The sequence below is a fragment of the Pelophylax lessonae genome (genome assembly GCF_965119305.1).
Source record: "Pelophylax lessonae genome assembly, chromosome: 1".
Lineage (NCBI taxonomy): Eukaryota > Metazoa > Chordata > Amphibia > Anura > Ranidae > Pelophylax > Pelophylax lessonae.
The window spans coordinates 727,830,847-727,855,217 of record NC_138768.1 but is presented as its reverse complement, the minus strand read 5'-3'; the positions used below and the strand labels follow the sequence as shown (position 1 = coordinate 727,855,217).

At 44.5% G+C, this 24,371-nt stretch overlaps 1 protein-coding gene across 1 annotated transcript in view; it reads right to left on the bottom strand.

Annotated features, from left to right (window-relative positions):
• Positions 1–22,354, bottom strand: part of FGL1 (fibrinogen like 1) — a 59,010-nt gene extending 36,656 nt beyond the window's left edge. The window contains exons 1-2 of the mRNA XM_082265034.1: positions 22,216–22,354; positions 3,115–3,187 (exon numbers count right to left, since the gene is read on the bottom strand). Of these exons, the coding sequence (XP_082121160.1) occupies positions 3,115–3,177 (63 nt within the window). The 5' untranslated portion in view covers positions 3,178–3,187; positions 22,216–22,354. The remainder of the gene's footprint in view (positions 1–3,114; positions 3,188–22,215) is intronic.
• Positions 22,355–24,371: the final 2,017 nt, after the last annotated feature.

The window sequence follows — 24,371 nt, the reverse complement described above, 5'->3', positions numbered from 1 at the left end:
AAACAAGAACCAAGCAGTTAGCAAAGGTAAACTCAATGCATTATTACTCAGTGAAGTTGATAACCAAGCAGGAAGAAATAGGTTGGCAATTGTGGTAACACAGTCCAACATGCAGAATGGCCAACAGTGAGGGCTAGGCATAAATGGCATAAACTGCTCAGATCAGCATAAACAATAGCAGTGTCAACTTAAGTGCAGCAGTGGGCAGTAATGAGACTTGATCTAAAAATGCAGGAGTTATACTGCCCATGTACACTGATGACGGCTGTGCTAGGCCTAAACCGACTGAATAGGGGCAGTCAAAATTGAACATTATAAACAGTGAAGGGGAAATTAGGGAAACCTGCAAGAAGGATGCTAGAGATGGTCCTTAAAGTTGATCTTCTGCCAGCTAACGTTGGGGCCCTTTAGGTGAGTGTTGGTGCACTTATGGTGGTCCTTTAAACCTAAATAACCATTTTATTTTCCCAAATTAACACTTTTTGATATCTGTTCCCAACAGGATGTCTTATTTTATCATTAATGGGGTACTCGGTTCACTATCTGAGACACATCACTAGTAAGTCTATGCATAGATAAAGAATACGGATGCGGTATACAACACATAGAAACCATCTATTAGTCATATTAATCTATACATGTCCATTAGCCACCAAGAAGTATACAGGTTTATAAGTGTATAGCTATTCTCTGGAAGATGAATATCTTTCTTTTATCTTTTAGAGAATGTGATACTATTATGTGGAGCAATATCCTCTTATAGAGTCTATTTCAATCCATTTATTATAGGCTCCAAGCTGCACATATTTAATAAGTACCAAAAATACCTCTAATCTTATGTTTTTTTTAGACTATTATAAACCATAACATTATATTTAGGAAGAGCATTTGATGTGCATGATGTATTTGTATTATTAATATTATTTTTATTACTTCTCTCTTTTTTAATGTTTGCCAATCTACTTTTCCTATTCATATATTGAAAAAAGGAAGGTCTGTTAGGCGGTTCAATAAAGTTCGGAGCTACCTGCAAACTTAAAAGAGAGGCACACCTGAATACAACAGGGGGATTCTCCCCCACTTTTTTTCCTTTTATTTTCCCTTTATTATGTATGATATTGCAGTGTGTGTTTTTGGAATTGTAGTGGTATATGTTTTTTGACCACAAGATGGAGCTGTATCCAGGTACGCTGTTTTAGATCTATTAAAATAAATAAGAGTTTGTTTTTTTACTGTCAACAGGAATTAGTAAAAGAGTTTCAATTTATTTTTAATTTCCCTTTTGTTTTTAATCATCTTAGACAGACCCTAAGGTTCTTTAAAGTTGTTAGTTTCCAGCTTGCCTCTCTTAAATGTGAGGCTCGTTGGTTTAGTTTCCTGTGTGGACTGCACAGGTTATATATGTCTCACTAGTATGAGTGGAGTCTCCCCTCCTCTTCCTGTCAGTGAGACACAATTAATGTTGCAGCCACCGCCCCGGGTAGTTCTATTTATACTGTGCAATGTTGTGCGCTGACCACATTCCTCACAATGTCATGAAACGCGTAGGAAGGACTAGTGACTGTTCATTGTGTTCCGACATTGTTCAGACATCATTGCGTACTGGGACACCACGGCCATCTTGGTGGTTGGAAACATACTGTTTCCCTGTTATGATGCCTGTATAGATTTTTACCAAATAAGTGTTACTCTTTTAAATTAAATAAAAGATTTTTTGGAATACACTACACTATGATATGCCCCTTTTATCCTTCTACATCTCGTGAGATTGGCAAAGATACTGTGGGCAGTGGAGGAATATTTTATTAAGGAGAAGTGGGGGACACAATCCCGTGACACCATCAAAGGATTACTTTAAACAGGTTTGATTGACCTCCCTTGGAGGAGGTCCACATTGAGGGGTAAGAGGCAGTGTGAACAGGTGATATTTACGGCTCCTCTTTGAAAACTCCTTTCCTCTTTTGCCTTATCATTCACCACTAATCAGCGTTCCTATGTGAACCAACTATGATTATGTAAATTGGACTCATAATCTGATTTTTTAAATATTTTTTAGTCACTGCACCTTGTTTGTAATTCTTGTTGTTTCTTACGTTGTTATTCCAGCATATGTGCTAGCAGCTGTTGTATTTTGCAATTCGCTTTCAACCTAGCGCAGCCTATCCTGCTTTATATTATGCTGACATGCTTTTTTATCATGCATGTTGTAAGTGTTTTTAACCTTTGTTCATAATAAACTTGTGGAAGGCTGAACTTAGAAGTGCCTTCTATTTTCTTCCTGGTCCTTTAAACCTACATGCAGTAAGGTGACAACAGGTGCAAAATAGTTCAGTGCAAGGGGAAAATAGGAGTGAGCTAGATCTAGTGATGGTGCAAAACAACCACAGCTCAGAGTTGGCACTGGTGCAGTATGGACTTAAAAGTATGGAATTGCTTTGGATGGGTGCAGGTTGGGTGCTATAATTGTCCTGCTCTCAGCAATATGGCTACCAGGGGCCCTCTTACTAACTTCTCAAGGTGGCGGTGGGCTTTTGCGTTGGAAAGGGTCCCTTCAATCCTTTCCTGGTGTGACTGCAGCTCAAACTGTCAGAGCGGTGAATCTGGTAAATGCTCTAGCCTCTTGGCAACAATCCCACAGGGTCGACAAGGCTGACAGTGCTGCCGATTTTCCGGCGATCTTGCCCTCAAGCTCAGGCTCTTTAGGACTTGCTCTGTCTCCTGCTCACACAGACAGGTCTGGATGCGTGGACTCCTGAGGCACCAAGAGAGCAGGCTTTTCCTGGGCAATTCAATGAAAGCTCTCCCAAGCAACTCCCTACTCACACAAAGTCTATTGGAACCTTTAGTTCAGAGAGTCAGATGTACCAATACATAGTTGTGGCTTCGGACTACACCTCTCAGGATTCCAGGTCCTCTGGATGGAGGTCTATGGGTTCACTGGACTCAGATCTCCCCTTGGTGGCCAGTGAAGGGTTTTGTAGTACAACATTAACATCACAAAGGGCAAAGTAAATAGGAACAATGTCTCCTTCTAAATAGTCATAGCCCAGTACCTGGCTACATATGTTTTATAATGCAAACATTTCAGGTACTTAAAAAAAAAAAAAGACTTACCTTTGCAGGCAGTCCAAAAAAGGCAAGGATGCACACAAAATATTGAGAATAATAACTCTCCATTGTAAGAAATCTAGAAAAAAGCAAATTACATAATGTTATCATGCTAATGCCTCCATAGAGCTGGTAAATGCTAATTCCTAAATTGTATTTTAGGGCCCTATTACACTGATCAGTTTTTCAGTTAAAAAACGCAGAAGAAATATGCATTAAAAAATACATTCCTTTAAATGGCAGAGATTCATGTAGGTCTTAATAACACCACTTTTACAATGTATTATTTTTGCACCAAACTTGAAAGGAATTACCTCCAATTTGTGGGTAACAGTGGTGTAGCGTGGGGGGCGGCCGCACCGGTCGCAACATCTGGGGGGGGCGCATCCGTTCCGCAATGTCATGTCAGATGTCACTCACTCTGTCATAGGCTGGCCGCCGCCTGCTGAGTCTACTCTCGACTCTGCCCCTGGCTCACTGTCACTGTCACTGCTTCGGCTTGGCAGCTCCGCTCGGCTCCCCAATCTGATCCAGCCGGCGTCGCCCACTGTGGAGTGGTGGTGGGGGGAGACAGGCCAGGTGTGCGCCGTGCGGTGCGGAGATGGACTGGCTGGGGGAGAGACTAACCAGTGCAGCGGCCGCCCAGCGCAGCGCGGGAGACGGGGAGAGAAGAACCACACCAGGCCAGCAGAGCAGCAGAAGAAGCCGGCGCGGCGAGGAGGAGGACGACAGGACAGTCAGCAATTTCAGCAAAGAAGGTAGGTGATACAAGGCCAGAAAGCCTGGTGACAGTGGTGCTGCAGCAGCCAGGAGGAAAACCTAGCCTGGGGTCGGTCGGGACAGGTGAAAAAAAGGTAGGAGTAGTGTACTGGCTCTGGCTGTACTAGTCACTGTCTGACTGAGTGAATGTGAGAAGACTATGTAAAGGGGATCTATTTTAAGGGGAACCTGGCCTGCTGTAAGGGGGGAGATCTAAATGGGGAACGGGACCTCACCTCCATAGGCGGCTCTCTAATTAGGCAAATTAGGCGGTCGCCTAAGGCCTCGCACCTACAGGGGCCTCGCGGCCAGTGGCAGAGCGACATTTAGAAGGGCGCAGTCAGGGAAATCTCCCAAGTAAAAGATTGCTTTCCTCGGATATAAAAGTTGCAGCAGTGTGCTGCAATCCCTTCACTGCGGCTGCCACTGACACTTACCCCACCTTCTCTGCCTGGGGATTGGCCATCTGATCATGTAATCCTAAAATGTGGAGGAATCGGTGGGCGTGTACCTGCATCAGTAGGAAGTGACTGCCCGGTCAGCTCACTCTGCTATCATCGGTTGTTGCTCTGGGAGGAGAGCTCTGCCCTGGCCTGGGAACATAAAGGTAACCAGGCCCCGAATTGTCACTCTGCAGGCTGGTCATAGATTTGCAGTGTCTACTACGCAAAGGGGGTGAGGAGCCCCAGGGAAGTTGGAAGAGTCTTAGAATGGTTGGTGGAGGAGGAGGAGAAGACGAAGGCCCTGGGTGGCTGGGGGAGGAGAGGGTGGCTGGAAGAGAAGGAGAGGGTCCCTGGGTGGCTAGGGAAAAAGAAAGAGGGTCCCTGGGTGGCTAGGGAAAAAGGAGATAGCCCCTGGGTGGCTGGGGGAGAAAGAGATGGCCCCTGGGTGGCTGGGGGAGAAAGAGATGGCCCCTGGGTGGCTGGGGGAGAAAGAGATGGCCCCTGGGTGGCAGGGGGAGAAAGAGATGGCCCCTGGGTGGCTGGGGGAGAAGGAGATGGCCCCTGGGTGGCTGGGGGAGAAGGAGATGGCCCCTGGGTGGCTGGGGGAGAAGGAGATGGCCCCTGGGTTGCTGAGGGAGAAGGAGAGGGCCCCTGGGTGGCTGGAGGAAGAAGGAGAGGGCCCCTGGGTGGCTGGAGGAGAAGGAGAGGGTCCCTGGGTGGCTGGAGGAGAAGGAGAGGGACCCTGGGTGGCTGGAGGAAGAGAAGGCGAGGAACCCTGGGTGGCTGGAGGAGGAGAAGGAGAGGGCCCCTGGGTGTCTGGAGGAGAAGGAGAGGGCCCCTGAGTGGCTAGAGGAAAAGGAGAGGGGCCCCTGAGTGGCTGGGGGAGAAGGAGAGGGGCCCCTGGGTGGCTGGGGGAGGAGGAGAGGGGCCCCTGGGTGGCTGGGGGAGAAGGAGAGGGCCCCTGGGTGGCTGGGGGAGGAGGAGAGGGCCCCCGTGACGCCAGAGTCAGTTGCCAGGGAAGAAAGTGGAGCTGAGCCAGTCCTGCATATCTGACATCAAAGACAAACATGGTGGAGCTGGAGCCCTTTGCCCTACACAATGACAGCACCCGAGGTGGAAGGTGAGGGGTAGCAGGGCTGTGACATTATATAGCATATGGACTCTGTACATTATTGGTAGTTTTGGTTGGAGTTGTCCTTTAGATGTTTAACTCTGTATTGTTTTTCCCCCCCAGCTGTGAGGGACTGAGGAATGACAGCCCACTATGCTGGGACTTATAGTGCCCTAGAAAGTGGAGGACTGAGGAACCCTCAGTTCGTCACAGAGGGCACTACAAGTTCCAGAATAGCAGGCTGCCATGCATTAGTCCCCACAGAGGGCACTACAAGTCTTAGCATAGCAGGCAGTAGTTCCTCAGTCCCCTACAGAGAGCAGTACAAGTCCAAGCATAGCAGGCTTCCATTCCTCAGGGAGGAATGGCAGTGCACTATACTGGAATTTACAGTGCCCTCTGTGGGGACTCAGGTATGGCAGCCTTCTGCAGTGGGACTTGTCGTGCCCTAGACTGTGGCGGACAGAGGAAGGGAAGTGTAAGGGGGACTCTGGAAACTCTGATGCAAGGGGAGCTTTGGTGACCATAGAGTTCCCTTTTACACCTGAGTCCCCAGCTTTCCCCCTCAAATCAGGGTTCCCAGAACTCTCCTTACATCAGAGTCTTCAGCATTCCCCCTTAAATCAGGGTTCCCAGAACTCCCCTTACTTCAGAGTCCCCAAAATTCCCCCTAAATCAGGGTTCCTAGAACTCCTCTTACATCAGAGTCTTCAGAGTTACCTCTTACAGTTTAAGAGGGAAACTCTGGAGACTCTGATGTAAAGGGGGCTCTGTGAAATTTGATTTAAGAGGGGGACTCTAATGTAAATAGGAATTCTGTGGACTCTGATGTAAGGAGGAGATGCTGGGGGGAATCTGATTTAAAGGAGAACTCTTATGTAAAGGGGGACACTGAACTCTGATGTAAGCAGGGACTCAGGGAATCATGACCTATAGGGAAATGCTGGGGACTGTGATGTAAGAGCAGACATATATACATACATACATACATACATACATACATACCCGATGTTTAATGATCTTTGATTAAAGAAGAATTGGTTAGAGAAAATTCTAGAAACTGTGAATTCGTAGTACAAAGGTTAAGGCTCTTAATATATGCAATTTATACAGTTAATTTTTATCGCTTGAATTATTTTTCCCATTATGGGCGTGAGTGGGGCCTCATGTCCAAGTTTTGCCTTAGGCCTCGCAAAACCTAGAGCCGCCTCTGCGTCACCTCACCTCACCCTGGCCTGCTGTAAAGGGGGATCTATATGGGAGACCTCACCCTGGCCTGCTGTAAGGGGGGATCTATACGGTGGACCTGATCCCCCATATAGATCCCCCCTTACAGTAGGCCAGGGTAAGGTGAGGTCCCCCATATAGATCCCCCCTTACAGCAGGCTAGGGTGAGGTGAGGTCCCGTCCCCCATATAGATCCCCCCCCTTACAGCAGGCCAGGGTGAGATGAGGTCCCCCATATAGATCCCCCCCCTTACAGCAGGATAGGGTGAGGTGAGGTCCCCCATATAGATCCCCCTTACAACAGGCCAGGGTGAGGTTAGGTCTGGGGTCCCCCATATAGATCCCCCCTTACAGCAGGCCAGGGTCCGGACCTCACCTCACCCTGGCCTGCTGTAAGGGGGGATCTATATGGGGGACGGGACCTCACCTCACCCTGGCCTGCTGTAAGGGGGATCTATATGGGGGACGGGACCTCACCCTGGCCTGCTGTAAGGGGGGAGATCTATATGGGGGACCTCACCTCACCCTGGCCTACTGTAAAGGGGGGGATCTATACGGGGGACCTGGGATCTATATGGGGGACCTCACCCTGGCCTGCTGTAAGGGGGGATCTATATGGGGGACTAGGTCCCCCATATAGATCCCCCCTTACAGCAGGCCAGGGTGAGGTGAGGTCCCCCATATAGATCCCCCCTTAGAGCAAGCCAGGGTGAGGTCCCCCATATAGATCTCCCCCCTTACAGCAGGCCAGGGTGAGGTGAGGTCCCCCATATAGATCCCCCTTACAGCAGGCCAGGGTGAGGTGAGGTCCCCCATATAGATCCCCCTTACAGCAGGCCAGGGTGAGGTGAGGTCCCCCATATAGATCCCCCTTACAACAGGCCAGGGTGAGGTGAGGTCTCCCATATAGATCTCCCCCTTACAACAGGCCAGGATGAGGTGAGGTGAGGTCCCCCATATGAAATACAAAAAAACTATCAGCGCAAACCCAATATATGTGATAAAGTAACTCAACCTCAATTCACTGTGCATAAATCAGGTGTGTGAAAGTATATAAGTGGTATCCGGCAGCATACACCAATCGTGTTTCACAAATCACAATAAACTATAAATCCTACCAAAATGTGATGCGCCAGAAATATAATAAAAAAGTGATGACTTTAAATACAATAAATCATATCCAGTTCATAAGGCACATAGCAATGTGTGTGCTTCCAATAAAGTGATATGAAGAGTGTCCCCGTATCCAATTGAAGAAAATCCAGTGATGAAAACAAGTTGTAAACACCAATTAGTGAATCCCTCCACCAGGTGAATTAGCCTCTCACCTTCCTAAAGGACCCAAACGGGCCAGCAATCACATGTATCATGGATCAGACTTCCAGGAAAGAGCCACACTGTATTGCACCTCGAGGGATCCCGGGACATATATAAAAAACAGATGAAGAAATCTAGTGCTCTCTGCTTACTAATAAGGGTGTGCTTTATTAGAGAAAGGCAGATCAACACACATTTGTTGGGCACTCAGCCGTGCCTGCTGTATAAGCGATGTCAGCGATCTGTTACCAGAGAGAGACTCTGCGTCGGCCACGCACGCTCCGTCCCCCTATACGCGTTACGTCGAGCATAATGCTCCTTTGACTTCCTCGGTAGGGAAGTCAAAGGAGCATTACGCTCGACGTAACGCGTATAGGGGGACGGAGCGTGCGTGGCCGACGCAGAGTCTCTCTCTGGTAACAGATCGCTGACATCGCTTATACAGCAGGCACGGCTGAGTGCCCAACAAATGTGAGTTGATCTGCCTTTCTCTAATAAAGCACACCCTTATTAGTAAGCAGAGAGCACTAGATTTCTTCATCTGTTTTTTATATATGTCCCGGGATCCCTCGAGGTGCAATACAGTGTGGCTCTTTCCTGAAAGTCTGATCCATGATACATGTGATTGCTGGCCCGTTTGGGTCCTTTAGGAAGGTGAGAGGCTAATTCACCTGGTGGAGGGATTCACTAATTGGTGTTTACAACTTGTTTTCATCACTGGATTTTCTTCAATTGGATACGGAGACACTCTTCATATCACTTTATTGGAAGCACACACATTGCTATGTGCCTTATGAATTGGATATGATTTATTGTATTTAAAGTCATCACTTTTTTATTATATTTCTGGCGCATCACATTTTGGTAGGATTTGAGGTCCCCCATATAGATCCCCCTCACCCTGGCCTACTGTAAGGGGGTGATCTATATGGGGGACCTCACCCTGGCCTGCTGTAAGGTGGGATCTATATGGGGGACCTCACCTCACCCTGGCCTGCTGTAAGGTGGGAGATCTATATGGGAGACCTCACCTCACCTTGGCCTGCTGTAAGGGGGATCTATATGGGGGACCTCACCTCACCCTGGCCTGCTGTAAGGGGGGATCCATGGGGGACCTCACCTCACCCTGACCTGCTGTAAAGGAGGATCTATGGGGGACCTGCCCTGGCCTGCTCTAAAGGGGATCTATGGGGACCCTTGTCATAAAGGGTATCCATGCCATAGATTCCCCCTTTAGAGCAGGATCCCCATAGATCCCCTTTAGAGCAGGCCAGGGTCCCCATAGATCCAATTTAGAGCAGGCCAGGGTCCCCATAGATCCCCCTTTAGAGCAGGGTCCCCATAGATTCTCGACTTTAGAGAAATGTCTCAATAGATTATATGGGGACAATTCTCTAAAGGGGATCTATGGGGACCCTGCTCTAAAAGGTGATCTATGGAGACCCTTCTCTAAAGGAGGTTCTATGGGGGACCCTGCTCTAAAGGGGGATCTATGGGGACCCTGGCCTGCTCTATAGGGGGATCTATGGGGGACCCTGCTGTAAAGGGGGATCTTTGGGGACCCTGCTCTAAAGGGGGATCTATAAGGACCCTGCTCTAAAGGGGGATCCTAAGGGACTCTGCTCTAGCTCAAGTGCTAAATTCCCGCGCTTTAGGGGGCGCAAATTACTTGCCTTGCCCCGGGTGCTGACAACCCACGCTACGCCACTGGTGGGTAACAAAACCTCCAATTCATAAATAACTGGAGGTAATTAAGACCAATGGTAATTTGGACCACATAGACAGGCGCTCTGCACTGTATAGCAGGCAGCATACAGCTACCCCCTCCCCACCTGTCACTGGATGTCAAGGATGCTGTTGACTTCACAGCCAACAAGATCAAACCAACCTGTGACACCGACAGTGGGCTGATAAGGAAGCTGGGACAATCAGGTCTGTTCTGTCCTAGTGATTGAGAACAGGCAGTGGGTGGATTCTATAGCCAATTTCAGACTGTCTATTGGCTATGGATCCTACCACTGCCTGCTGTCAATCACATGAGGAGGGGACCTGATAGTGGATTAGAGTCTTTGAATGCCCATCAGACTCTGCTCACCGAGCGTCAAAATTCCAGTCTGTGTGAAAGATGCAGCGGCAAGGAGGGAACTGTATGTGCGCTACAGCTTCACTGCACTCTTGATGAATTCCTTTGAGTGTTTTTATTATATAAATACAGTGCATATTTTTATATATTGAATGTGCACCTATGTTCGGACTAGGAGCATTATATAAGTAAGACTAGGAGCAAAGTACATAAATACTTTTAAGTTCCATTTTAAATTGGAGGGGGAGGTTCAGGATAAGATATGAGGCCAATAAGAGGGCACTTTTACACTTGGGGGGGGGGGGGATTGTGTTTTTACTGCCGTCCAACCACTCCCCCTTAAGCTGCCATGGCAATGGAGAGGTATATATAAATATATATATATATATATATATATATACATACATACATATATATACACACACAGACACTCACCAGCCACTTTATTAGGTACACCTGTTCAACTGCTTGGTAACACAGATTGCTAATCACACATACATATATATATATATATATATATATATATATATATATATATATATATATATTGTGAGGGATTAGCTCGGTGGCGGGTGTGAATGACCCCTTGGGGGGGTTCGTTTACACAGGGAGATAGCCGAGGAGGGGTTATAAACAACAGTCTATGGTTTTATTCTTGCAATTTTCTTCAAACAAGTGCAAGCATCCAAAACATCAGAAAGCAAAAATAAAACTCAAAATAAATCCTGGCCGCTGTGGGCGTCTACCTTCTCACACACAGGAACCTACCTAAGGAGTCTGTCCCAACCTACTGCTGGGCAGACACTGCTGATCCTACAGCAGACACTCAATAGTCCATTTATTTTCTCTTCACACAGAAAATGTCCATTTGTTTTTCTTCACACAGAAAATGTTCAACACCTCACCTTTAGAAGTCTCTCATCTGACTGCTCTCCTCAGCTCACACAGCCTCAGGAGGCAGCAATCAGTAATCATCCCCTGGATAACTTATAGAGTCCTTAATTGCCTCATTCTAAATAGCTGAAGCTTTTTTCAACGTCCTTACACCTTCCTGGCTACCTCTGCAGCCGACACCCTATAGTAATTGGTGAATTGTCTAAACCAAGCAGAAGTGTATCTCCCATCTGTGACAACACTCACAGATTTACCTGACTTCCTGTCACACCCCCCCCCCCTCTTGTTTCAACCCTAGGGTTGGGACACAGGTTGCCAGCCATGCATGTGTCAGGCACTGCTCTTGACTCTCACTGATAAGCCTCCTAGTATCTTCCCAAGTAATGTTCAGTCCATTTGATTCTTTGTCTGCTGCAGCTGCCAGAGATATATCCTTCTGAGCAATCTGCTTTGCTTTTTCCATCAGCCACTGTCTTTCATGCTGATATGAATTAATTTCCCTCCCCAGTTCATTAACAACTGCTAACCTTTGTTGAAATGCTTGTCGGGTTGGCTCTTTCTTTAAGTCCGTTAGCTTGTCTATATACACTTGTTTTGGCTGATCCTCTCCATCTTCATATAGCCAATTCTCTGTATCTTCAAGCTTCAGGATGAAACTGTTTCTGTCATCTTCATTGACAGATTTCTCATAAATGCCACACAGCTTGTCCCTCATCTCATATACACATTCCTCAACTGCATTTTTGGCATCATTTCACTCCTTCACAAGTGTGTCCTGCATAACGTCTGTCCTATCCGCCATGGAGGACCGTGATCCATAGGCAACTCAATTGTGCTAGTCTTAATGTCTTAAACAGTCTTGGGCCGCCTCTCTCTGCAATCAATAAATGATTTCCACCAAGCTTCGAGAACCTCTGCTTCACTTGGCTTTGTTCCAAGAAATGTCTGTACCTTTTCTAGTGGATCTATTTTATCTTGATCCACGCTGACTGCTCCCACTACTGTTTCTTTTAAGGTTTGAAGGACCCCTAGAGAGTCTGCATGTATTCTTAAGACGTCTCCTAATTTGGACGGGGACTCTTGACGTCCCTCTGTGACTTGAGTTGCCTCTCCATACAGCTGTACACAATCATTGACTCTTTGTTGTAAAAGGGAATGATCTTCTTTCTTGAGCTTGGCTTGCTCTAAGATGCTGTGCAGAGGACCTTCCATTTGCGACAACAGGCTGTCACACATTTCTTCAAAGTGACCCCTGTTCCTTTTTCCAGAGACATCAATATCATTCATAAAACATTCAATATTTAGAGGCAAATCTGAAGCATTTGCACTCATCAACTTCTTAAGCTTTTCGCCCTCCTGAACGAGTCGCAGTAAAAGCCTAATATTTGATTTGATATCCAGTTTATCTTTCTTGCCAAATTATTCACAGAAAGACCTCCTCTCTGCATCAGTGAAGAAGCATGGAACTGCAACAACATAGTCTACTACAGGCTTCTTCAATGCACTTTCTGCTACTGCATTACTTTTCCCTTGTAGCTCCTTTAGTATTTTCCTGATTTGGTTGAATTGTATATCTGCTGAAATATTTGACCGTTCAAGGTCACCCAGTTCCTTTTCGGTAATATTCTCGGAAAGGCAATTATTAATTTGCTTCACGTTTTCATCAACAGCCTTAGTTTTCTCCACTAGGTGGTGTTTTTTTTTTCTCCAAGCTTTATATCACTTGCCTTCTTCACCAGCCTTTCAGCCTGAACTGAGAAATCATCAGTTTTCTTACACAGCTCCTTTGCTTGCTGAAGTTCTAATGATACATTTTCCAGTGCTTGAAGTCTTTGAAGGAACTGTTTAATCCAGAGGGATGATTCAAGCAACATGTAATCAAATGTTTGATGCTCCCTCAGGACAGACCCCAAAACACTGATCCTTTTATAAACTGCATCAGGCACACTATCCCATCTTTGGGAAAGATCCTCTGTCCCCTGTAATTCCTCTTCAAGTTCTTCCAATTGAGTCGTCATCTCTTCTACTTGCTGTTCTAAGGCTCGCTTAGACTTTTCTAGCTCATGAACGCTTTTCCCAAAATCATCCTTGGAGCTGACCAAATCTTCCATCTCTGTACACAGCTGTTTGTTAACTTTTTCTAGTTCAGCCTTAAACTCCTCCAAGGAGCGAGCCAAGAACAGGGCTTTGCTCTCTTTCTCATGAGCCTCTGCTTCTGCACAGTCACGTTCTTCTGCATATTTTGCAGACACAGTCTTCTCCTCACCAAGCATCTGATCAAACTTCTTTTTCTTCTTTTCCAGGTTGGACACAATCTGACACTGGTGATCAAGATCCACTCTAAGTTCATCCAGTTCCTGCTGAAGTCTTGTCTTTGTCCTCTCAAGCTTGTCATAAGCAGCTGTTTTTTTCTCATAGCGTTGATTAGCAGCTTCAAGGTCTTTCTGCAGTTTCTTTTTCACTTCTTCAACATTTTCTAACGAACAAACGCTTTCTTCCATTCGTTTTTTCATATCCGCTATCTGAGCTTGCAGTGTTGCGACTTGCTCTGATAGGTTTTTCTTTGCTTTCTCTTCCTCTTCTAATTGTTCCAGGAAGCCATTTTTCTCATCTTCCATTTGTTTGAGTTTTGTGCTAAAACTCAGCCTTTGACATCTCTCTTCCTGTAAGAGTTCCTGAGTGTCTTGCAGCTGTGATTCCAAGATAAAGAAATCTTTGGAAAATTTTCTAGATTTGCTGTCTGCTTGAGAAAGCCGATTTGTGACATTGTCCAACTCAACCTGCAGTCGGTTTGCCTTCTCTGACAGCTTAGCACACAATCGGTCACCTTCTGATACTTTGACTTGTAATTCCAGAAGCTGTGCCTCTACTTTTTTTCTCTTATATTCAGAATCTTCTTTTCCCTGCATAAAAGCCTTCACCTCATTGGCTAGTTTCTGGGAATGAGAATGTATTTCTGCCACACAGGCTTCTTTCTTCTTTAGCTGCTGCTGGACACATTGGGCTTCTGCTTTTAAACTTTCACAGTCTGTACGTAATTCATCTACCACATTGCTCAAAGTGGTGAGCTCATACGCAGTACTCAGTAATTTAGCCTCTCTCTCATTTTTCTCCTTGGAGCTGAGAGACAAGGTAGTTTTCAGAGAGACATTCTGTTCCCGCACATCCTGCAGGTCTATTTTGGTAGCTTCTAAAGACTGAAGACTTTGTGCCAGCTGATTACGCAACTCAAACATATCACCCATACTTTGCTTCTGCAAAGTCTGAACTTCAATTTCCTTTTCCATGAGGATGGTATCTTTCTCCCTTATAGTCTCTTGACATTTTTGCAACTCGACAAAAAGAAGAGCAGTGGATTCTTCCCACTGTAACACCTGAGACCTGAGTAGTTCACTCTTTTCCTGCTCCATCCTAAGCAACTCCAGGGCTTGTTCCTTCTGCCTAGAGGATTGTTGTAGATTTTGTAAATTTGTCTTCAGAACCTCAATCTCTGCAACATGCAGGACCTCCTTTTCTTCCAGTTGTCTTTTCAAGACATCCAGTTCAGCCATGCACAAAGACTTGGTTTCCCCCGAAACGATGGCCTCCATTTGCTGCTAGTGTCTCTGTTCCAAGCCTACCATGTTCTCTCGGTGAGCCTGTTGTTGAGCTGCAATGCTCTCTTGGTGAGCCTGTTGTTGAACTGCAATGTTCCGCTGAAACTCCGCATTTTCCTGCTGTTGAGCTGCATTTGCCTGCTGTTAAGCTGCATTCAATATAATCAGTTGTTTCAGCATCTCCTCCATTTTGGGTTTACTTTCCATCTGAGAACACTGCGTCTCCATTTGCACCAGTGTTACTAGGGACAACAGCCTTTCTCCTCAGCAGACTCTGTTCAGGCATGTATGGGGCTTGTTCAGGCGGTAACATCCCCTCCATCCAAAGAATTCGGTCTCTCATCTCAGCCATCTTTGCTTCTTTCAGGCGCTTTGACCGCCCCATCTTCAGTCACTCCACAATAAATTTTTCAAAGTCCAGCAAAAAGTTTGAGAACACTGTCTCTTTAAAGCAAGTAGCTTTTCTCTCTCTTGCAGGATCTCCTCTCCTGCACACACAGATTGTGCAGTCTCGTGCACCAGACAAAGTTCATAGAACAGATGAACAGATGGGATCTCTGCTTCTGCCCAATGCATACCTCCACCATATGTGAGGGATTAGCTTGGTGGCGGGTGTGAATGACCCCTTGGGGGGGGGTTCGTTTACACAGGGAGATAGCCGAGGAGTGGTTGAAAACAACAGTCTATGGTTTTATTCTTGCAATTTTCTTCAAACAAGTGCAAGCATCCAAAACATCAGAAATCAAAAATAAAACACAAAATAAATCCTGGCCGCTGTGGGCGTCTACCTTCTCACACACAGGAACCTACCTAAGGAGTCTGTCCCAACCTACTGCTGGGCAGACACTGCTGATCCAACAGTAGACACTCAATAGTCCATTTATTTTCTCTTCACACAGAAAATGTCCATTTGTTTTTCTTCACACAGAAAATGTTCAACACCTCACCTTTAGAAGTCTCTCATCTGACTGCTCTCCTCAGCTCACACAGCCTCAGGAGGCAGCAATCAGTAATCATCCCCTGGATAACTTATAGAGGCCTTAATTGCCTCATTCTAAATAGCTGAAGCTTTTTTCAACGTCCTTACACCTTCCTGGCTACCTCTGCAGCCGACACCCTATAGTAATTGGTGACCAAACCAAGCAGAAGTGTATCTCCCATCTGTGACAACACTCACAGATTTACCTGACTTCCTGTCACAATATATATATATATATATATATATATATATATATATATATATATATATGCCACTGCTGCAATCCTAGGCATCTCTGTACTACAAAAATGATGCCCACTGTTATGTTTGGCAGGCAGTACTGTCTGCCGAACGCAACACGTTAAACTGAGGGGGGTGCCCTGCAAGTGGATGCAATGCACCTGGTTGTGGGGTGCTGATGCGGTGTTTAAGGGATTATAACGCCTCCTCACCATCTGTCAAATGCCCTCTGGAAAGCAATCCAATGTGGAACATACTTCAGAGGTTAATGCAATTGTAAATGTGGCCTTGGGGAGCTATACAAATTAATATGACAGCCTAGAGGCAAAATAAATACATGGTGAAATGGAGTGACAGCTGCCCTCACTTCAAATAAACTATAATGTGCAAGAAAATAGAAAAAATAAATTCTCAATCTCCCTGATTAGAAATAAGCACAAAACAGTATTACAACTAAATCTCTATGTTACTTTAGAGAGCATTTGAATGTTTGAAAGTCTTGTAATTGGTTTCCTTTAAAGTAGTGCTACAAAGACTTTGCACTCTGAGAAATGGATTGTTATGCTGTTCAGATACCCAAAAAAGTCAAACTGGGCAAACCTGCACCCAATTTCCAGGGTGTGGGTTTCTAGGCACACATGCTTCCCATTAGAGTTAATGTTGCAATAGTCATGTTTCAGACGTCATCTTGAGACCACAGCTTGTTGCTCTTATTTCATATCTTTCCAGTTCACTTGAAACACATTCTCATGCTAGAACTTAACTTTATTGCTATGTGGAATATTAAATGCAGGATTTTCCATAGAAGTAGGAATGGTCTTACTTTATACTCCAGCTGAAACAAATAAACCCTACACAGCTTCATTATATTGTTTATTCATAATCTGAGGCTTTGTAAACTGGACAGCTATATACAATATCACTTTTCGTTCTCGCCAGTGGCGGCTGGTGCTCAAAATTTTTGGGGGGCGCAAAAAGAAAAATGTAATAGGTATTGCTTCGCGGCAAAAAACGCGGTAAAAAAATGTGTGACTTTGAGGTCATGGTACAGGCATGGCACAGGTGATGGTACAGGCATGGCACAGATGATGGTATCTTGCTGTCAGTGCTGAGCACAATTTCATTGCGCTGATTCCAGCTTGCAGATTTGTATTCCTCTCGGTACTCTCCCAATATGACAATAATTGGCTGGTGAGAAGGAATATCTCGCTTTAACACACTTCAAATTTTACAGGTTGGCAACAAAGTCTCTTCTCTTTCCCCCAAAACCACACCATTTCTATTATGATGTTGCTGGTGCAAGTAGAACACTGCCTCACCACAACTTACCTTTGGGGTAATTGTAAGAACTGCCAATTCAACTTCTTTTTGAGGAATGGTAGTTCATACATCTACCCTAATACTTTATGAAATAAAATGCAACAAAAGTATTCATGGTTGTATGTTATGTTATGTTTTCCTTCTTTCAAAATGTTTTTATTTAAGATGGGAAGTTTTGTAATAGTTTTGAAGGAACATTTAAACAGTTTAAGACCATGATTTTAAAGTGGTTGTAAAAGCTCAAGGTTTTTTTTACCTTCATGCATTCTATGCATAAAGGTAAAAAAAACTTCTGTGTACTGCAATACTTACCTGAGCCCCATCTTGATCCAGTGATGTGCACAAGAGCAGTGGCTCTCCCGGGTCTCTTCTTTCTTACTGCCTGAGCCATTGGCTCCTGCTACTGTCAATCACAGCCATTGAGCCAATGAGGAGAGAGTAGGGCGGGGCCGAGCCACACTCCATGTGTGAATGGCCACACAGAGCAGTGGCTCTGGAGCCCCTATAGCAAGTTGCTTGCTTTTGGGGGCAATCGGCAGGAGGGAGGGGCCAGGAGCGGCAGCGGGGGGACCTGAGAAGAACAGGATTGGGGCTGCTCTGGACAAAACCACAGCACAGAGCAGGTAAGCATGACACGGTTATTATTGATAGGAAAAAAAACTCTGCCTTTATCCTAAGTTTACACCTATGCATTTTTAGTGCGTTTTGCAGTTTGCAGAAACGCACTACAGTCCATTTAACATGGTTGCCTATGGTACACATTTACGGCTGTGCTGTGTTTTTCAGCCGGTAAAATTTTGGAAAGGTTCAGGGACTTTTATTCCTGCAGCAGATTGCGTCTTGCATGTAATAGACTTCAATCGGCCTGCACCAATCGGGAAGGGGGGGAGGGGTTCCCTGCTGACAGCTGAATGTAAAACCAAGAATTGCAAGTAAAAAAGAAGCATATCTGACAGCCCCCCCCCCCCCCCCCACTAAACATATCAAATGATCAGTGATGCTATGCTTGGCAGCCATGGCAGAAATTATACCCTCATCGAACAAGACCCATTAAAGTGAATAGTGCTGCTCTGAACAACAAACACATGCAAAGCACATATTTGAAAGGGGCAGCAGGGGGATGGGGGCGTAGATGCTAGAACCAATCCCCTGCAGCAAAGCCGGAGGGAGAAATAGGAGGAGAAGCCACCAGGGCTGTAGGGGGAGGCAGAAGAGGATTGGTGTATGCAATAAAGCAGTACAGTCACCCCCCCCCCCCAATCAGCAGGTGCCCGGACCCCAATTTTGAACTCGTCTTTTTACAGGAGGGCCAGATTTACTGCCTTAAAAGTGGCCTTGGAGCTTCCCACTAAGCTCTGGGGATAATTCCCTTGCACATGGAAATGTCCCCTGAAAAATTAACAATCTGTTTGCCTTTAACCACTTGCCCACCGCTCACATGGAGCGTACTGCGGCAAAGTGGCACGATCCCGTCCAGCGACGTAGACCTACGTCGCTGGACTCCTCCCCCTGTAGGCGCGCTCCCGCTGTTTTCATTCACAGCGGGAGTTGGGCCAGGGGAGGAGCAGCGGCGATCGCCGCTGCTCTGCCCCGATCGTCGGGGGATCGAGTGCGGAGATCCGCCCGCCTGTGTAAACACAAGCGGGCGGATCTCCATAGTGACAGGGACTGACAGATCGGAGTGTTCAGCATAGCTGGACATCCGATCTGTCCCTGTCTCACACAGTCACCTCCCCCCCCACACGTCAGTAAGCACCAGGCATACATTAACCCCTCCCTCTCCAATAAAATTAACCCCTTCACTGCCAGTGTCATTTTTACAGTAACAGTGCATATGTATAGCACTGATTACTGCAGTAATGTCACTGGTACCCCCAAAAGTGTCAAAAATGTCAGTCAAGGGTCCGATCTGTCCGCCGCAATGTCGCAGTCCCGCAAAAAAATCGCAGATCACCGCCATTATGCGTTAAAAAAAAAACACCAAAAATGACAGAAATCTTTCCCTTTGTTAGTAAACGCAATAACTTTTGCGCAAACCAATCAAAATACGCTTATTGCAATTTTTTTTACCAAACATAGGTAGCAGAAAACAAATTGGCCAAAAATTTAAAAAAAATTTGATTTTTACATTTTTTTGGGGGGAATTTCATATAAAAAATGTTAAAAATATTGTTATTTTTTCAAAATAAACGCTTTTTTTTTGTTTATAGCGCAAAAAGTAAAAATCGCACAGGTGATCAAATACCACCAAAAGAAAGCTCTGTTTGTGGGAAAAAAAGGATGTAAATTTCGTTTGGGTACGGCGTCGCACGACCGCGCAATTGTCAGTTAAAGTCGCACAGCGCCAAATCGCAAAAAGTGGCCTGGACGGAAGACAGCAAAATCCTCCGGTGGTAAAGTGGTTAATAAACCAACCACTCTATATCCACTTTTAAATAGATTTTGGTCTCCAGGTCATACAGTACTCTTCCTGCCTGCAGACTTCAATTGCTGTGTTCTTTATCTAGAAAGCTAGTGCCATATCCTCTACCTGAATCTGTGGATTTTGCTTCCCCAGCTACTCCACCACAGAAATGTACTGGTACGTTGCTGCCTGTTTCTGGGTTTAGGGCGCATGAAAGTGCACCCGCCCCCCCCCCCCCACCCCCCCGCCAACATCCCCTGTGATTGTACACAGTGGGAGTCTGTAAGCAGGTCCCGCCCAATTACTTATTTCCAGGACCTGCTGATTGGTTATGTCAAATCATAGCCCAGAGCCCTATGTTAACAATAAACACAGGGGCTCTGTACAGAGGGAACAATCTCTGTTTCTTATCACTGCAATGGGGTAAGAAACAAAGAATTATTTAGTAAAAAGCAGCACACATTACAAATTGTTAGGCAAACATTTAACCCCTTGATATCACCCTAGATTTTAAACTTTTCCCAGCTAGTGTCAGTGTATAGTATTATCACTGATCACTGTATTACTGTCACTGGTGATCTCAGTATTAGTTAGTCAGTTCCTCCCCAACATCTGTTAGTGTCAGATTACCCACTGCACTATTGCAGTCCCATTATAAGTAGCCGATCACTGCCGTAAGTGCCAGTTCACATTTGTGCGATCACAGAGATTGCATGTAATTCAGAGCGTTCTGCTCCTAAATTACATGTGATCTCTGTGCGGTGCAAATTCAGCCATACAGTTTGTATGGCTGAATTCACACCGCAATCGCACTAAAAGATGCACAGGACCCTTTTTTTGGTCCGCAGCAGAATCAGATCGCATGGTGGTTCACACTAATGCGATCCGATTCTGTGCAAACTTTCAGATCGCACTGCGATATGCGATCTGTTCTAGGGTGTGGTTAACTTTAATTGACACCCCCAGCGTATCACATATGGCAGTGTGAACTGCCAGGGGTGCGGATGCGATGCGGGAACACGCTCTATATTTGCAGCATTCCCGCATCGCACAAATGTGAACCGGCACTTAGTAGAAACAAAAAAAAAAACATGCATATTTTCTATTTTTGTATATTTGTAAATATTACTTCTTTTTGTTCAATAAATTTGAGCGCAGCAATCCTGTACTTTTTTCGCATCTATGTGGCCTATGGTAGGGCCTGATTGCATGCACCTTTAGCTGAGTGCCGTTCACCTCACCTGTTCACTACATATTTTACAATAATACATACGGTAGTTTCTAGACACTATAGCTTTCAAGCAAACCAATCAATATACGCTTATTGGGATTTTCTTTTACCAAAGACATGTAGCAGAATACCTTTTGGACAAAATTTATGAAGATTTTTTTTTCCAAATTTTAGTCTTCTTTGTTCATATAATAAAAAATAAAAAACCTAGTGGTTATCAAATGCCACCAAAAGAAAGCCATGTGTGAAAAATTATATCATTTTATTTGGGTACAGTGTTGCATGAAATTTCCAGTTAAGGCTCGTACACACGATATGAAAATCAGAAGTAAAATTTCCTCCGATGACCAATCTGCCCATTTTCGGATCGTTAGTATGGTGCTTTCAACAGCCAATTACTAATTTTGTATGACAAAAACTGAATGTGCAAGCTATAAAAATTTTTATCGTACTTCTGAAGTTGAATTCTGTCAAATGAGAATTTTTGTATGAAAGTAACCTCTTCACTTTCCATATGAGACTGACATGCAACAAAAAACGGACGAAAATATGTCCAATAATCTGGTTGTGTGTACGAGGCTTTACAGTAGAGCAGTGCTAAATAACAAAGAATGGCCTGGTCATGAAAGGGGGTAAAATCGTCCAGGGCTGAGGTGGTTATTCTACCTATACAGTTCAACCTTTTATGCAATCTGCATTGTACAGTTCTCCAACCAATGTTCTACAATTGCACAGATGCAAACTTTGTACTTTTGAAAACTCTTTAAAAAAAAGACTGAACAGAAAACATGGGATGCAATATGGTTTTTGTTGAATCCCAGTACCAATTTAAATAGCATTTTGTACTATCTTCTGCCCTCATTAAACTCACTAAAAACTGCATTTTTATTTATAGACACAAAAACTCTTAAACCCATGAACAAAATGTTGTTTTTGGATAGCAAGGTCTGGGTAGATCTGGTAGGTCTGGGTAGATCTGGTAGGTCTGGGTAGATCTGGGTAGATCTGGTAGGTCTGGGTAGATCTGGTAGGTCTGGGTAGATCTGGTAGGTCTAAACAGATATTTGACTGCTCATGAGGATGCTTCTACAACAGTTTCAGTGTTTCTTCTAAAAGTATGAATAATAACATACTTTTGGTAAAACAATTATACCTGAAATATAACAAAATAGTAAAAAAAAAAAAAAAAGTATGAAAAAGAAAGAGAAGTTTTATACTGTAATTACAAGACCTACAATTCCTCATAAGATGGGGAAATGCTGGTACCTGTGGTGCCTATTGCATTACACATTGTTTTTTTATTTTTGAACAGCTAATTTTGCAATCTCCTATTGTTTTAGCAATACTTTTTTATAGTGATACACCATGTAAAAAGTAATGGACGATATATTTTAAGTCCCTAGAGTTTTGTCTTGACCTCAGTAACAATTGTTGGTGAGCTGCAAGCATATTATCACAATTACATGCAGTAGTACTAGGATTGGAGAAAGAAAATAGTCTTACCCTCCTGTCAGAATGTTGTGCTTTTTCTTTCTTTGCGGTGTTGTGTCTCACTGCTTTTTCCAAACTTCTGCTGTCTATGCTTCTCTGTTGAGCAATGCAGTAAAACAGATCTGCTGTGAGTCAGGGGCCAAGAATGTCTTGGATTATCCAATTTTACAGGGAATACAATGAATGCATAACATGGGCAGGAGGTTCTAATACACAAAAGGGAAAACGATTACATCAAGCCTAATACTTAACACATTTTTAAAGGCACCAAAAGGAATTACTAATAGAGATTTGGGAATATAAAATATGATATGGTAATTCATTCTTACCTATTATGTTGATAAGTAATGATGATCTGCAATTACTATAAACCATAAGAACCAGTGCAGCAAAAAGTGTTGAGATGCTTCTAGATTATTTTGGATTACTGCACTGCGTATATTGCTCTTTGCCCTGTTTTTTTTTTTTGGGGGGGGGGGTGGTAAAGCTGTTTGTGATTCTTTTTACAACTTTTAGCAGTGTATTTATATAAAAAAAAAGTGCATAGCAATTCGCCCAGGGAATGTGAATGTACATTCGTTCTGTGTGAATGCTGCAGAACAGAAATGCTGTTAGGCCACTTCCTGTGTTGGTGGAATATTTTTTTCATCAAAATAGAAAATACTGCATTTGGCCAGTGGCCACTAGATAGGAAATCTTACATTTGCCCCCCCCCCATTTATTCATTTATGTGGGGAGGGGGTGTATTTATTTTTACAGATTCCAAAAAGCAGAGCTAAAGCCCCCACAGCCAACCAGGCCAGGATTGTGTGGAAGTGGCTATTGTTCTTGTCAATATGGGGACAAGATGCTTTGGCAGGGAGATCCTCTCTTGAGAGATAAACCTCCATGATGAGGGCTTATGGCCTGGTTTAGTTCAGGAGAGGGAAGCTGATGCGTTTCGTCAGAGCCCCTTTGATAACGTCAGCTCTGATGAAGCGCGTCACTACTGAAGGCGCAATACTCAGCTTTTTATTCGTGTTTTTTTATAATAAATTTTTTAGTTGAATTTTACGCTATGGCGTCCCTATTCTTCATCTTATGATAGTGATGCATACCGAGGTTTCATTCATCTGAGCTTGTCACTGCTGCGGGACATTCTGTGGTCTTCCTGGTCCCATTTGAAACTGGTACCAACCTTTACCTTCATCTACCATTTGGTTGCCCCTGGAGTTACAAGTGCATTCCTCACGGGTATCTGGTAAGGAGCTTATATGCTGGTGGTGGATTTATTGAAGGGTGAGTTTCTGGTTCATCTGCACTTTTCCATTTGTGAAGGCATAATACTCTGCACCTGCTATTTACACCTCTCGGCATCTGATGGTGACACAGTGTATATTTCACTGATATTTGGTAAGGGGTATATACACGGGTTGTGGAGTAGCATAGTGGTGGTTTCTCAATCTTCCCATACTCTCCTTTCTGTGAAGGCGCAATACTCTGCATCCTTTGTGAGTGTACTTATCTATCCACTTTCTTCAATTGTTAGTTGGTTTTATGCTATGGCGTATTTTTTATTGCATGCCAATGGGGATACACGTTGACTGTATACATCTGAGTTGACCTGATGGCATCTCTCCAAGTTCCTAAGTAGTATCGGCATTGGCGTCATCCTTCTACAACATCTACAGGTTCACCTTATCCGGCTGCTTGGCTTAAATATACAGGCGTATATTTCACTAGTTTCTGGTAAGCAGAATTTTTATTAGTCGTGGATTGACACAGTGTGGACATTCCAGCCTATTTGTACCTTATTGTGGATGAATACTGGAAGTGGATTATCAATACATGCTTATTGGACTTTTTATTTAACACTTTATTCACTTATTAATACATTTTTGTCACTTTGCGTGTACACAATCATTTAGCATGACTTGTTTACATATATATACTTAGATAAGGGTCTGGTAAGGCTTTTACATGGACACCACTATTTTTTTTTCCTTGAACTCTTCTTTTGCATGGCCCTTCCCCTGAAAGTGTAACTAAAGTTACAAACATTACATAACTGCATTCATACCTACCTGCGCTGTGCAGTGGTATTGCTCAGAGCAGCCCTAATCATCCAGTTCTTGGGTCCCCGGTGGCAATCTTGGCTCCTCCTCTTCTTTTTATGTCCCCTTGGCCAA